Source organism: Pituophis catenifer, unplaced genomic scaffold, assembly GCF_029215685.1.
Source record: "Pituophis catenifer annectens isolate HBS135680 unplaced genomic scaffold, rPitCat1.0.hap2 SCAF_1, whole genome shotgun sequence".
Lineage (NCBI taxonomy): Eukaryota > Metazoa > Chordata > Lepidosauria > Squamata > Colubridae > Pituophis > Pituophis catenifer.
Genome location: NW_027256881.1, coordinates 275,582,982 through 275,599,045, shown reverse-complemented (window position 1 = coordinate 275,599,045; position 16,064 = coordinate 275,582,982). Strand labels below are relative to the sequence as shown.

The 16,064-nt window shown below is 38.2% G+C and overlaps 1 protein-coding gene across 4 annotated transcripts in view; it reads right to left on the bottom strand.

The window, feature by feature from the left end:
* DGKZ (diacylglycerol kinase zeta) overlaps positions 1–16,064 on the bottom strand; it is a 119,342-nt gene that overhangs the window by 43,201 nt on the left and 60,077 nt on the right. For 2 of the 4 annotated variants that reach the window (XR_011599954.1, XM_070936215.1), the window contains exons 1-3: positions 5,112–5,971; positions 3,735–3,843; positions 2,984–3,079 (exon numbers count right to left, since the gene is read on the bottom strand). Coding sequence is in view for 3 of the 4 variants with exons in the window: in XM_070936215.1 (XP_070792316.1) it covers positions 2,984–3,079; positions 3,735–3,843; positions 5,112–5,971 (1,065 nt within the window). In the remaining variant the exon portion in view is untranslated. Of the gene's footprint in view, positions 1–2,983; positions 3,080–3,734; positions 3,844–5,111; positions 5,972–16,064 lie in introns of those variants that run through there. The other 2 variants (XM_070936227.1, XM_070936233.1) reach the window with 1 other exon arrangement.

Here is a 16,064-nt window from a genome sequence, read left to right as displayed (position 1 = left end):
ATAAGAAATATGAAGATTATGAATGAATTTTTGATTACTAATAAGAATTCTTGATGGATTTAACGAATACAGAAAATTGTTTCTTTAAAATGCTTTAAAATATTGTCCTTTATAGAAAATAAGAAAATGTGAATGAAGCTTTGAATATTAACAGGAATTGTTTATAGATTTTATGATTATTTTTAAAGCGGGAAATGTCACTATAGAAAAACTATAAAAATGTGAAGATTTTGAAAGAAATTTTTAAAATATTAATAAGAGTTCTAATGGTTACAGAAAATTGATTTGAAAGTGGTTTAAAATGTTGTTTTTTCATAGTAAATAAGAGAATGGAAATGAATTTTTGAATATTAATAAGATTTGTTTTTAGATTTTATAATTATGGTAAATTGGTGTTTCAAAATGGATTAAAATGTTGCTTTATATAGAAAAAACAAGAAACAAATACGAAATGGGAGAAACTTAAATAAAATTAATAGTTTAGGACAGAATGGGAGAGAAGATATACATTAAAATGCATTATTATTTTAAATTGGTAAGGAAGTATTATTTTGATGATCAGATGTTTAAAGCTAAATTGTGAATTAGTTAAATATTAGGAGTGGAGGAAAGCATCCCTGGAGAACAGCTGATTAGGCTGTGAACCAGCCAAAAATAAGCTTAGGAGGAGCAGAGGAGATAAATGCTGGAGAGCAGTTAGAGCCAAACTGTGAACCAGTTAAATATAAGGTAAGGAGTGGAGGAAAGCACCACTGGAAAACAGATAACTAAGCTGTGAACCGGCCAAAAATTAACCTAGGAGGAGTGGAGGAGACAATGCTGGGGACCAGTTAAAATCAACTGTGAACCAGTTAAATATAAGGTGAGGGGTGGAGGAAAGCATCCCTGGAAAACAGCTAAATATGCTGTGAACCAGCCAAAAATAAATTTAGGAGGAGAGGAGGAGACAATACTGGGGAGCAGTCAAAGCTAAACTGTGAACCAGCGAAATATAGGTTAGGAGAGGAGGGAAGCATCCCTGGAAAACAGCTGAAAAGTCGTTATCCAGCTAAAAATAAACCTTAGGAGGAGTGAAGGAGAAAATGTTGGAAAGCAGTTAAAACCAAACTGTGTCCAGCCAACAAATAAGGTTAGGAGTGGAGGAAAGCATCCCTGGAAACCAGCTAATTAAGCTGCAATCCAGCCAAAAATAAACCTTGGAGGAGTGAAGGAGATATCTTTGAAGAATAGTTATTGATTTTGAAATGTTTTTAAGAGAGAAATAAAATATTTTATGTTGATTATTAGATGTGATTTAAAAGAAACATTGACTTGATTTGGGTCTTTGAAGTAAGGAGAATATATGAAATACTGATAGTTAAAATGATAAATGAATATTATAAAGAGCTGTTTAGAGTTGAAGTTTAAGATTTAGGGTGATTACATAATAGAATGTTAAATATTAGAATAAGATGTTAGATTGAATGACAAAAATTGGGTTTAGATTTGTTCTGCTTTTTTTTCCCATTAAGATGTTAATTGATGAAATTTGGAATTTATACTTATTTTATACTGCTCTAAAAAGATGATGTTTTATGTTTTATGTCAAAAATAAGTTTAAAAAAATTCAAAAAAAACAACACATTCCCCATGAATCCATAATTAGACGTACTCCTAGATTTTGGCAAAATTCTCTCCATGCCATTTCCCACTGAGGTAAAACTCCTCTTCCCTTGAGAGTTTTGCAGAAAAGGCTGTGAAACTTCCTATGCAACTAAGATGGCTCAAAATAACATAAATTCACAACTCATATAGAAAAAGGGAATTAAAACTGAAGATTTTACCAAAACTGTTCTGCATGGGGCTTTTATAAAGAAGTATTAATACCGGTCAGTCCTAGAGGAGATCATCCCTGACTGCTCTTTAGAAGGCCAGATCCTGAAGATGAAACTCAAATACTTTGGCCACCTAATGAGAAGGAAGGACTCACTGGAGAAGAGCCTAATGCTGGGAATGATTGAGGGCAAAAGAAGGGGATGACAGAGAATGAGGTGGCTGGATGGAGTCACTGAAGCAGTAGGCGTGAGCTTAAATGGACTCCAGAGGATGGTAGAGGACAGGAAGGCATGGAGAAACGTTGTCCATGGGGTTGCAATGGGTCGGACACGACTTCGCAACTAACAACAACAATTAATACTAGCGTCACTGGAGGAATCCTTTACAGTTTAGAGCAAGATGTCCGCAATATGCTGGCAATTCTCAGTTTTATGTTTCCTTTCCTACTTATTATAAAGACTGCAAAAATAGGCTGCAGCGAAGTTCAGAAAAGATAGCTCATTCCATGGATTTACTTCAAGATTCAGAAGGATGCACGTTTCCTTAAGAAGCAGGCTTGCAAAATGAAAGACTTATTGGTCCCAGCACTGATCCTAAATGGCTGCATATCAGCCGGATGCATCTTACTTTACATGACTGAAGTCCAAGCTTCCTACAGAAACAAATATTCTATTCAGGCCTCTGTGCACTTTGCCACCCATTTGGCAAGTCTTGCCACAAGAACATTTGACACCAGTAAGGAATTTAGCTTTTTTTTTGGGATGGGGCTCACATTGTAGAACAAAGTGCTACTAGGGCTGAAGGGGGCTCTTCTTTGCTAGCACATAGGAAGCAGCTTAAAATTACTTATTCATCCAGAGTGTTTAATATTATTATTATAATTTTGGAATTTTTATTCATATGATATTTTAGTAACTGTTAAAATAATGTTTTGTTGAATTGTTATAAACCTTTCTAAGTCATGAGAGGTGTGTACAACATATAAAGCGTAAATCAATTCAGTAAAATAAGCATATTTCCTTTTTTTCATGCGTCAGTCTGAACGCACCAAACATATTTCTATGCTCTTTTAATAATTTCAGGTGTCTGATTTCTCCACTAGCTGGTGCTATAATCTCACATACTCTTGACGTTTATCAGACAGTGGCAATTTTCTTACAAAACTTACCAGCATTTTTGACACACAGTTTTGTTCCCCCACATAGCAGAAGTCCCCAGAGACATTGGTTTCAAACCAGATGTGCTCCCCATAAACTGCAGTTTCCTGAAAAACAGAGGCAATTTAGAACTCCAGGCAAAATTACGCTTAGTTTAGAATCTGCCCAGTTTTCCATCATGGTCTACTCTGGTTCAAAGACTTACTTATTTCTTAAGTTCAGCCTCATAATGAACTGGAAAGAGGCTCATTATCTTAGTCATACCAGGGATGCATCCTTCTGGTGATGCGTTATTGCAACAGGGAAATGGGAATACACATGAACCACATGATGGGACATCATCATGCTTCCACTTCTCTATGTTGCTTCCACTTTCATCAGGAGCCCTGGTGGCACAGTGGTTAGAATGCAGTATTTTCTATGGACTAACTTTGTTCACAGTCTGAAGTTCAATCCTGACAGGCTCAAGATTGACTCAGCCTTCCATCCTTCCAAGGCTTGTAAAATGAGGACCCAGATTGTTGGGGGCTATATGCTGACTCTGTAAATTGCTTAGAGAGGACTGTAAAGTACTATGAAGCGGTATATAAGTCTAAGTCCTTTCGTTATCCCAAGCAATCTGATTGTGACGCACACTGTGGTCAAAGATACTCTCTGCTTCTACCCTTAAAAGCCAACAGTGTGGGGACTTGATAGTTGCAGCCAAGCTAATGATAGAGAAACAACCTGTTCTTCTTTCTTTCACCCAAGACAGAAACTTACACTCCAATCAACAGAATTACGAATCTCCCTCTCTGAGTCACTTCTTAAGGCGAATGTGGGGGTTGGCTGGGCTACCATGTGCTGGAGTCCCGACTTGGCAATGGCTTTTCTGAAAGACAAGAAGAGTGGCTGTAAGGGCATTTTGTTCACACAAAATAGATCGTATAGTATTATATTTAAAACCTTGATGCTAAATAAGGGCTTTTTTAAAAAAAGAAGAGTGCTCCACAGTCATGTATACCCAAACTGTTTAATTCAGTCAACATACTTTTGCTACTGGTTCAAAAGTCAGTACTTGGGGGAACAGAGAGCCCCCCTCCTTCTTCTAATAAATGCCTAGCAATGTCATGCATTCTTGTGTCAGGAGAGTAACAGTGTGACTTTACTAGCCCCATTCTCACTGCCAGGCAAGCAGCTATTGGCTTCATTGGTGCTACAACCAACTAGTATTAGAAAGTTTTCATTGGGTGCTGCAGCCAATCCATACAAGAAAGGCTTGTTCTGTGGGTGCTAGGAACATCCATGGCTGGAGAACCTTGCTTTATCAGCTCCTTTTTCTTGAATGACTGACTAGGCAGTTTAAAAACTATTCCACATTTGTCTGAGTTACAGTATTTGCACAAGAATGGGTTGTTTGCGGTAAAAGCTAATTCTATTTCTCAACTGCTGTCTGAGCTATGGGGTTTCCACCATACACTTACTTTGTCCTTAATCAATTATAATAAGTGTGTTCTGTGAGCCCAATCCCAAGAAAAATTACTCCTGGGATAGAGGAAAATCTTTCTCAAAAGGCTAGAGGGGGAAAAAAAATCCTAATATATGCAATTACACAGGCTATAAGAACCTTGAGAAGATGAGCCAGAGTCCAATTTCCTATTGTTTCTCAAGCGCAATTATTTAAAGTTGTTGAGGGGGGATGAACATAGTTTAAAAGCTAAAAACAATAGTTAACATTGCATGTGACTTTTAATTTCTAATTTGATTTTTTTTTCTACCCTTGTAGTTTTTCTACCCTTGTCTAGTCTATAACACCCAGCTAGCAGTCAATACTCATGCAACTCTGGGAATTGCAGTCCCAAAACACCTGAAACTATTTACCAGAACAAGAAAATATTATGTAAAGCAAGGATAAAGGCAGCTAGTAAAATGCTAGTCTCAGGAATGTCAGATTCAGATACTTATTTTATTGTGATTGGTCAGTTTAGTCTCTCATTAATGCACTCAACTCAAATTCTTTGGAAACAGAATTCAGTCTCCAACAGTAATGAATCTGATTGAGCATTCCTGCTGCCACAGCTTCTCCTCCCTACTCCCCTCCCCACCCCCCTCATCACCTCCAGCCAAATGATTTTAAAACCACCTATAAGCCATACATACGTCAAAAGGGCATTGCAGCCTTCAGAGGAGTCACTGCCACAGCTGCTGAGGGCAGGATCCACTCCCAAGCATTTATGGGTACTCAGTGGCAGCCAACTGGTTCCGACAGGCACCTTCCACCTCCTGGCAGCCCTTTCAAAACTGCATGGCTGAAGTAAAGCACTTGGCTTGGGCGTTTCACCTGAGCATCGCCGCTGGTTGAAGTATCTGTAGCGGCCTTGAAGCCCGTAGGCTGCTCTGCTGTGCACAAATTCTGCAGGAAGGAGGTGGGAGGATCTGCGGCGCAGGTAATAAGGGTCTCGTAGGAAAGGTCTTAAATCGGGAACGTGTTGGATTGGGGGAATGGGATATAGTGAGCACTCAGTCTGCAGTTCCTTCTTTTCAAACTCTGCTCCTTCAGATCCTGAGGAGAGTGCTTCCTCACTCCAGTCACTGTCCACCATCCCATCTTTAGGGGACCCTGAGCTGGAGCTTTCAGTACAATGTGACTGTCTCCTTTCTTCTTCTTTGTACACTTGGATGAGACTGGCTAGCAGCAAAGAGGGCCCTATGAGATGAGTATCTATGGTGTGCACATGGCCCCCACGCTTCTTCTGGACAGAGAATCTAGGACTCATGCAAGGGGTGGTGGTACTAGATCGCCTCCGGGAACACAACCTACGCTTGTGTGAGGAGCCCAAGCAAGACATCTCTTGCAGCTGAGCACTGGATCTGCGCCGGCGTTCCACAAGTATGGTAGAGGGCTGACCTACCACAGAACGCCGCCTTGCTCTGCTCGCAGGCAAGGCCACCACACTGGTGCGTTGGGGCCCTGATGATGCAATCTTCCTCCTGAAGTGCTTTTTGAAAAAGGATTCCATGGAGATTAGGGGCTGTTAACAAAAAAGTATATGTTTTAAATGTGGGGTTCACTCTTTCCATCTAACTCCCTAAAGTACTCCTGAATGTCTAATAATAGACACTTCCAGGCCTTCGGCTACAGCTCTTTAATGGTTACAAGCATTAATCAAATGTTTAAAGCCATATACAGCTCTGTGTCAAAGAGCCAGTCACCTGGAGTTCTAAAACTCTCCGAACTGTGCAATACCAAGACACTGAGGCAACTAAACCATCCAGTTCACCATAAACACTAAGGGTGAAAGAAGCTGATTACCGAAAGAGCTCTGAGAAAAGGAAACTTAGTGGATACTGAAAATGAGAGAACTGTTCCATGCATGCTAATAACATTCAGATCATCTACATGTGGTTTTTTTTAGAATTTAGTGAGCAGATAAGCAGGAGGTTGAGGTGTCGGTAATTCTCATAGTGACAGATATGCTCATGTACCACAAATTTGGTCGTCCACTTTACACATAAAAAACAAAACAGATCCATATAAAATACAGTCTCTTGACCTTGCATCTAAACATATAACGAAAGCAGCAAAGTAACCTTCTCAACAGGAAAGCTGACTGGATTACATCCCTAACCCTAATTTCTAAAATTTCTACATTACCCATCTAAGTGACTCTAAGTGCTTTATAAACAACATCATAAAATAAAAACATGACTGAGCACAGTTGAAAAATAAAAGTCAAAGTTAAGAAGGCTAAAAAGTTAACAAGGCGGAAAGAGCACCTTCAACCATTCCCACGGTTGTGTGGCACTCTTAGACACACACCCCGCTACGCTATTTGGCAGAGCAAAGTCTTAATACTCTTCTGGAAGGCCAGGAGAGTGAGGGCTCACCTCACCCCTGGGAGTAAGATGATCCAAAGGGCAGAAGCAATGGCAGAGAGGCTTTCTTCCTAGATCCCATCAATCAAACCATCTAACTGGGTGTCTATGGAGATTTTCAGTCATCCAGATCATGGTTGTCCCAAAGACACTTTTTCAAGAGGCAACTGGACCTTCTGGTTTTTCTTTGAAGATGTTTTACTTCTCATCCAAGAGCTGAAGAAGCACCTTTGGGATGATCTGACGGGATGGGATGGATCAGTTTAACAGAGTTGGAAGGGATCTTGTAGATCATCTAGTCCAACCCCCTGCCCAAGCAGAAGACCCTACATCCTTTCTGACAAATGGCAGTCCAATATCTTCTTGAAAGCCTCCAGTGATGAAGCTCCCACAACTTCTGAAGGCAAGCTGTTCCATTGGTTGATTGTTCTGTCAATCAACAATAATAATTAATAATTTCTCCTTATTTCTAGGTTGAATCTCTCCTTGATCAGTTTCCATCCATTATTCCTTGTCTGATCTTCAGGTCCTTGGAAAATAGCTTGACTCCTTCCTCTCTGTGGTGGCCCCTCAAATATTAGAACACTACTATCATGTCTCCCCTGGTCCTTCTCTTCACTTGACTAGCCATGCTCAGTTCCCGTAACTGTTCTTCTTATGTTTTACTCTCCAGTCCCCTAATCATCCTGGTTGCTCTTCTCTGCACTTTTTCTAGAGTCTCAACATATTCTTTATTGTATGGTGACCAAAACTGGATGCAGTATTCTGGGTGTGGTCTTACTAGGGCTTTATAGAGTGGTATTAGTATCTCACTTAATCTTGATTGTATCCCTCTTAATGCAATTTCGGATTGCATTGGCTTTTTTGGCTGCCACCGCACACTGCTGGCTCATATTTAACTGGTTGTCTACTAAGACTCCAATTTATCTGTCGACATATTTAGGATGAGATGGTTCCTTAGGTAACCTGGTCCCATGCCACAAAGGGCTTTAAAGATGATCATCAATATTTTGAATTGGACCCAGAAGCAAACTGACACCCATTGCATTTGTGTAGTTTGTTTTTTTTTTAATTTCCCTTCTCTTTTTTATTTTTTAATACCTTGGGCGAAATGGACAGAAATATATCAGCTGAATCAGTTTTATGCCTTTCAGCTGTCCAAGGAAAACCCAAATGTTTTCTGTTTAATGAAAAATAAAGCTCATTTTACAATGTTGATATAACTGAAGTAATCTGAGACAAACTGGAAATGGGGCAAAGCTGTAGCATGGGAAATCCGAGAAGCAACTGCCAAGATCCCTTGACAGTAAGGAAAGGAATAACAAGAATTCCAAACATTCAGACATATTCAATTATATAAATAGCTATTCCACAATGTATTAGAACATCACATTGTGGTCAAAATGGATGATTGTTCCTTCAGATTTCATGCATTTCTAAGTTTGAAAAATAGTACAAGTAGCAATTGGAGAATTCTCCAAGTGTATAAGCTTCTATTTTCAGAGGAATGCCTGTATGGAAAAAGGCAATTACTTTTCCATACTCCATACTTTATATTCCAAGTTTAAAAAGTTGTTTACCCACCTTTTATGTGCGTTAAAACTGCCACTTACACATTTTGAACTGAAAATGTGGACTATACATGACTATTTAGTCATGGAAAAAAAAATTATTATCCTTTGTTATTTGTACAATAGTTAATGTATATAGAAAGTGTTCTTCTATCTACAGCTATGTTAGTAGACAATTTCTATTTCTGTTGTTCTCTGGTTTAAATCTAGTTGAGTATGTTTACCAGTAGTCCTTGTTTGGTGACTGCCTTATAGAGTAACCTTTCACAGTTATGATGGTGAAAAACCAATGGCATTTCACTCAATTCTAACTTTGTGATCAGTCCTCACATTTATGACCCTTATTTCAGCTTATGAAATAAGATCATAAGCATAGCTGTGGTTTCATTAATTACTACTTCACTTAATGACCGAGTTGCCAGTACCAGTTGTGGTTGCTCAACATGAACTATCTAGTGTTTGGAAATTTAGAATCACTGCATTTGAGAGCACCTGCTTTTATCTAAATTCTGGTAACTGTATACAAAACAAACTCCTAATATGTACAAAATGACACCTATATTTTCCTATTCTTGCTAATGATCAATACATGTGTTATGGAATAATAATGCTAGAATGCAATCTATCCAGCTTCAAAACAGACGATAATCCACAAAAGTTTAAACCACAATAAACATTCAGTCTTTCAGAAAGTACAATATTATTAATTGGTTTTATGGCAACACAGCTGTTTTCCTTGTTCACAAAACTGGTGATTAAAACTAACATTAAAAAAATATAAACTTGGAAGTAGAAATTTCCTTGTTGATTTTGTGCAAGTGTCCAGCTGATATTAACGAAACTGTAAAAAAATGATAATCAAAACTCAGTTTAAAAATAAGCAATTTTAATAGGAAAAATGTTATCTATTTACCTTAAAAATAAAATTGATGCCTGGAATGCATAAAAATAAAATAAAATTTCTGGGAATGCATAAAGCATGAGTTGAGATTGAGCATTAAAAAATAAAAATGAGTTTTAAAATGTCCAACGATAATTTCAGCAATCTCACTCTTGAGAACTGACAAAAGTTTGGCAATGTTCTGGAAGATATCAGGTATTAGACATTTTTATTAAAATTAAAAAATATATATTTTGTGGTTTTATGGAATTATGTAAGGGCATTTTGGGCAACTTAGTACCTTAGATACTAAATTGTCCACTCATGGTTTGGAGTGTTTGGTATACATTTTTTAAAAAATAATCAGTAAATTAGAATGGGCAAAACTTTGAAGTTTAATTAGTATCCCCACAGTCATGTGATCAAAATTTGGGCACTTGAAAACCAGCATGTATTTATGATTGCATCATATTTATAATGGGGTCACGTGATCCCCATTTGTGTTTCAATGGGATAAGTGGATTCAAGTAACAACCATGGCAACCAGGGTCATAAAATTGGGTACAATTCACTTAACAACTACTTTGCTTATGAGTGGAAATTCTGGCCTTAACTGCAGTTGTAAATAGAGGACTTCCTGTGCCAGAAAAGAAAATTGGTCATTTTTATCTTCAGTTTTAAAAGGCAAATCAACATAACGTAGAGCTATGAAATACTTTGCTGGCCAGCTATTAGTTCTAAAGGGCCGAAGAAAAAAACAACATGTTTCTGGCCTCCGAGGGTCTCCAGGGGGGACGACGACAATGACGGTGAAGGCTATTTTCACCCTCCCCAGGCTCCAAGAAAGCTTCTGGAGCCTGGGGAGGGAGAAAAATGGGCCTTCCGGGCCCACCGGAAGTCGGGAAATGGGCTGTTTGCAAAACTGTAAACACAAATATATACTAAATATCAGCAATATCCTTAACATACCAGACCTACACATCATAGAAAAGTGGAACATGAATGTGTCCATAAAATCAGCAACAATGGGCATGACTTGAACTACCTTATTTAATCTGCCTGCTGGTTTTAACAGCAACATTCCAGATTGCATGAAAAGTGGGATACAGATAATGTTTATGCATTATACAATCAATCAAAATATACACACACACTGGTCTTATTTTCTTTTGGGCTTGAAAATAAGCTTATTTTCAGGCTTATTTTCGGGAAGGTCTTTTTTTTTTTTTTTTGACGTGCTTCTCATTTACAAACTGTATACCCATTTCTCTTATAAATGAGAATAAGGATGATTTTAATAAAATAAAAACTAAGATCTAGATAGCTAACTTTTTATGTAGACAACAGAAAGCAAAGCTGGAATGTCAACTAAACATAGTAGTTCAAAGATAAAACCATACTCTCTCTTTACTCTGGAATATTTATAATGCATACAAATCCACATTCATACGTCAATGGCAAATATATGGCCTTATTTACATGACGAATAAACAAGTGAAAAGTTTTCAGTGTGGGTGCTGGAATTAATGAGTGAAAGCCTTACGAAAAACAAGCAAGTCTTCCGTGTCAGCTTCCCATGAACAAGAGTTAGAATTCTTACCAAATTTTGCTACATCTGGTTGGCACAAAAAGAAAACAAACAAAAGGGCAAAACCCAAGCGTATCTATAATTAACTTTCCATATGAAAAAGAGTTCTTGTTATGCTTTGCCTGTCTACAGAATTAATGTGACAGAATGATAACCTTCATATATCTGAAACTGCAGTTATCATGAATATTCGTTTGCATGAAAAGAAGCCATTATGTGGCAGCTGTCATTTCCTCACCAAAAATAGCCTCCTCTCACATATACTGATAATACAGCTAATCCGTAGGGCAAGTTTTTCAGCAGAAATAAGAATATTTTATCACATTCATTTTGGAACACCTGAATGAATCACATGTAAAAAATGCTTCCAGTCACAGACGCCTCTAAAGGCTCTTGTCTCTGTTTTCTAGTGTTGCATTTGAAACCAGAGAGCCTTTCATCTGCTAATCGTATGGTGATAAGCTTTATTAGTTGGACATGTTTTCTTGACAGAAGGATCTAGCACTGGTCAGTTCATTTTAAAAAAAAGTTCCTTCCTTTTAGGGCGTTCTAACAGGAAACGTTTCTGCAGCAATAGACTTCTTCAGATTCCAGTATCTGTTCCTTATTTATGGAAGGCTGAAGGAGGCCTGTCCCAACTGAGAAAGCTATAGTTCTGAAGCATATAAAGACCTGCAAACAAGAATATTCCACATTGAACAAGAGTTATAGCCAAAGCCCTGATCTATCCAATACTTTCCTGTGAATACACACTGGACTCTAGTAACCCCAACTCTGGAACTGGGTACAAGTCATCCAAGCAATTTTTGCAAAGGCTGCACCCAGAGATGCCTGCTGTGGTGCCAGGAAGAATCATGAAAAATATTGTACATACTGTAGGAGCTCCTCTTTATTGTTTAATCTACAGTAAAGCACACACTTCTATTTTTGGCTTAGATTAAGAGAGGCTAAAGGAGAGTCCATTCCTCACTCTTGCACATTTATTTCTCTGAAATGAGGCTTCATAGCACAGTGGTGCAAAGGAGGAGCCTAAAGTTTATTTTATTCTATAATATCAATTATAATATTCCCGGGATCCAGAAATTGCTAAAAGTACAGAACTATTAATAATTGCTACTGTTGACACAAGGGTATTACAGGCTTCCTTCACTATCACTGCCATCAGAATGCTAAAGAGGCCAACTCAGAGGCTTGGGAAGCGTATCCAGGGATTTCACTCCAAGTTTTACACTGTTCACATGCAGAACTTTTTCGTTAGCTCATGTTTTCACAAAAGTACTCACTCCTATACCCTTCTGACATCTCAATATGTCTTTTCTTATAGATGCAGCTGCATCTCTCTCCCTTCTCCATAAATACCTTTTTATTTTAACTCAGCTGATTTTAATGTTAATGGCAGCTTTTGATGTTATTCAGACAGTAAAGTATACTATATTTAACAATGTTCCATTAACCAAAAGCACTGGGAAAGCTGGAGGGCTCCCTTGCTACAACTGCTAGGTCTTATCAAATGCAGCACAACAGACTAAATAGACTGCTTATGTGATTACGGGTAGGTAAACCTGTATCACTCTGAGACATAGTGGCTTGGGAAGAAGTATATACACACTATTCACAGGGAATTTCCCTAAGTCTTAAAATAATTTGTCACCTACTTCCCCTATTATTTGATCTATGAGTCATAAACCACATGCATCTACCTGGCATGAGAACATGAAGCCATACATAATGCAACATAAAGACTCCTGAAGCATTGATAGGGGCATTTGACTATCATTCAGATTTGGAACTCTTAAGTAGCTAACCAAAAAACCTCCAGTTTGAGTGTGTGGTCAATCAACATGCATGTAACAGCCTTATGGGAAGTGATAAGAAAACTCTGCAGTGGCAGCCACCACTTTTTAAGGTACTGCTGAACTGAAAATGCATGAACATGAAAGTCAGCGTGAAATTCAGGCATATCTGTTCAAATTCAAATTTACTATCCAAGTAACCAAGAAGCAGGGTGGCTCAAATAGTTGGAACGCTGGGCAGGAGGTTAGCATGCCCGCATTTAAGACCCAAGAGCTGCCTTGAGGCAGGGTTGTGCTCTCGTCCTTCACTCCAGCTCCTGCTGGGGACATGAAAGGAACCCCCAACTGGGTGTCCTCGGGGCAATGGCGATGCCACTGGCTAATCCCTTCAACATGGAAGCGTTGTTGTATGTGTGTGTGTCCAAGTAACTCCCAAGAATTGCTGGGAGTCAGGCAGATGATTTAATTTAATTTAATTTAATTTAATTTAATTTAATTAATTCAATTTATATGCCGCCCCTCTCCGAAGTCTCAGGGCGGCTATGATGATGATGATGATGCGATCCATTCAGTTGTGTCCAACTCTCGGTGATTCTATGGCCCAGGTCTTTCCACATCTTCTGATCTTAGACTGCTTCTCTGAGTTTTTAGGCAGTATATACGTTTAATTAATTTTAATGCTGTTTGTAGATACACTGTTAATTATTTATACACACTCTTTCTGGATGCTATACTGTATTTCTACCTTTCAGCTAAGAGAAATTGATCCCAGTAGAGCAGCAATGAAAAAAACCTAAGAAATAATTCTATACCATGGATGAAATACCAAACAGTGCCAGTAAACGCATCCATTGGTGATTTACTGGTGGTCTGCTCCAGTGGCTTTTTCTGATAAAAAAAAACACCAATTATTTTATTTTTAAAAGATGAGCACCTGTTATTTTACCAAACAAAGCACTGGCTACAGCATACTCTTTATTTCCAATAATGTTCCTGCAACCTATATGTGTTCCATAAACTTTCTTATAAAATAAAAAGAATGACAGCTATTTTCAACTGCTTTGTTTGGTAGCGTGCCCACAAAGAGAAAAAAAACCCACACATACCAACACTGGCAGATCAAGCTACTCTACATAAGCGAGGAGCAAGCCCCACACTCACACATACTGACAATATTACCTAATTTGAGTAATGAAACATCTGCAAGCTAACAACCACACTCAGAGAGCACCAAAGTTACCACTTCTAACTATATCCCTAGCCAGAGTTTAAAAGAGTTAGTAAAACTAAGATGGCAACTGTAACCTAAGTATTTGAATGGATGAGGTGAAAAATAGATTTAATGACAACAGGGCAAAGAATTCGTTCATCTGAGAAGCAGATATTCAGAAGATGACTTAATTATCCTTTTAAACAGAAAAAACTATCTAGTCCCAATCTCTGCAATTAGGGATAACAGCTGATTAGATGCTGTTAGAAGAGGCAAACCAATGTTACTCTTCCAGGTCTATGTTAACATACACTTACATTCAATCAGTATGAAATTTGTTAAGGTGAGACTAGTACAAGTAGCTAGGCACATTGGGCAGTATATCATGGGATGGAAATGGTACAGCCTGGTACAGGTTGTGGTACTGTTAACAAGATGGTAGAAATACAGAGAGTTTCAAATGACACAATTAACTTTGTGGCCAAAATGTCCAATACTGTTGATCCGAATTTAAAATTGGACGACCTATTTCCCGGTTGTTATGTTGCCTGCATTTATGACAAAAAATGATGGGTAGGCAACGTTGTGGAAATTTCGATTGAACAAAATGATGCATTGGTAACATTTATGCATCCGCGAGCCCCTGCTCATTCATTTTATTGGCCTGAAAGACAAGATGTTTGTTGGGTTCCAGAATCACATCTTATTTGTGTGCTTCCAGTGCCTTCAGTTACATCGTCAGGTCGACAGTATCAATTCCCAGAAGCGATGCTAAAAAACGTGGCGTATAAATTCAATAATACATAAGCAATCATTAGAATTTGGCAGTTCATACGAACAGTATGGACTTCGGCTTGGAAACCATATAAAATACCCACTTTAGGCTTGGGAACCTAGGATAAGCTGCCCAACTGGCAGCTTGGGAACCAGACAGATACCCACACAAGGCTTTGGAACCTCAAGGAAGAAACCAAACTACAGGTTTGGGATCCTGAACCAAGAAACCCACCCATGGCTGGTATTGCATGGCTATCAGGTGTGCCCACTATGCCGATGGGGTTGTTGGGTAAAATGCCTGAACTGGTAGTGATAACATCACCATGGGTGACCATGGGTGACCACGCAATATGATAGTAGTAATGATGTCTATATAAAACAAACAAGACAAAACAATAATAGAATGGATGTGATGTTGTCATACAACGTCCTCCACTTTGTCCATATTTTAGGGCTTTATACGTCAGCGATGAAACACTAACTCTACTTTTTTAGGGGGTTTGAAACATGCTCTTTCTAATGAGAATTAGAAACAGAGTTTCCAGAAGATCTTTTTTTGTAAAAGCGGGCTGAAAATACCCTATTTTTGGCATTTTTACAAAAACCGTCAAATTTACACTCAATTTGTGAACTATTGAAAAGCAGTAGGAGAATGAAATTTTATATTCGACAACCTTGTGTTGCTAAGTTATTATGCACAGTTTCACGTTTCTCATAGCTTTCCTTCCAGAGGTATAAGAAGCCAAACTTTACCCTTTTTTCGCGCCACAATCATTTTCGGCCAACTTTGCTCCCAATTATCTAAATGGAGATCGCTCATGAGAAAGTTTTTATTATTTTGTTTAATAGAGCACAACAAGTTGTACAAGATGGCTAAGTTTTGTTTCTTTCAACAAAATATTGCCGGAGATATTATGTCTCAAAGTTGCTGAAATCTCAGTCTCATACTGTCGAAGGCTGCGGTATGGGGTCATACAAATGACTATATCTCCACAAGTATTGCATTGGCAAACATAACACTTTATCAATGTTAATTGGGGATGTGTGTGCATGTTCACACCAAATTTCATCAAAATCTGTGCTGGTCGACCTGGGCACTTTCCTGAAATCAGACCATTTGACATGGAATGACCCAACTTCTAAGCTTTTTGCATTCTCATATACAATCTCTATGTGCTCTGAATGTTGAAGCCATCAAATAATCTTCTCTCAAAATCTGGCAAACAGTTCTTAATATAATTCTTTGCTTCTTGCTCAATAATCATAGATTTCTTCAGTCTAACTATTTTACTGATGCTGATCTGCAACCACAGAATATTAATACACTTTTGTTCTGCATAGCTAGAGCATTGTGGGACTCACTGATGATCAGATTCAACTGTCAAAACAAAATGGAAAGTATGGAATAACTGCCAGTT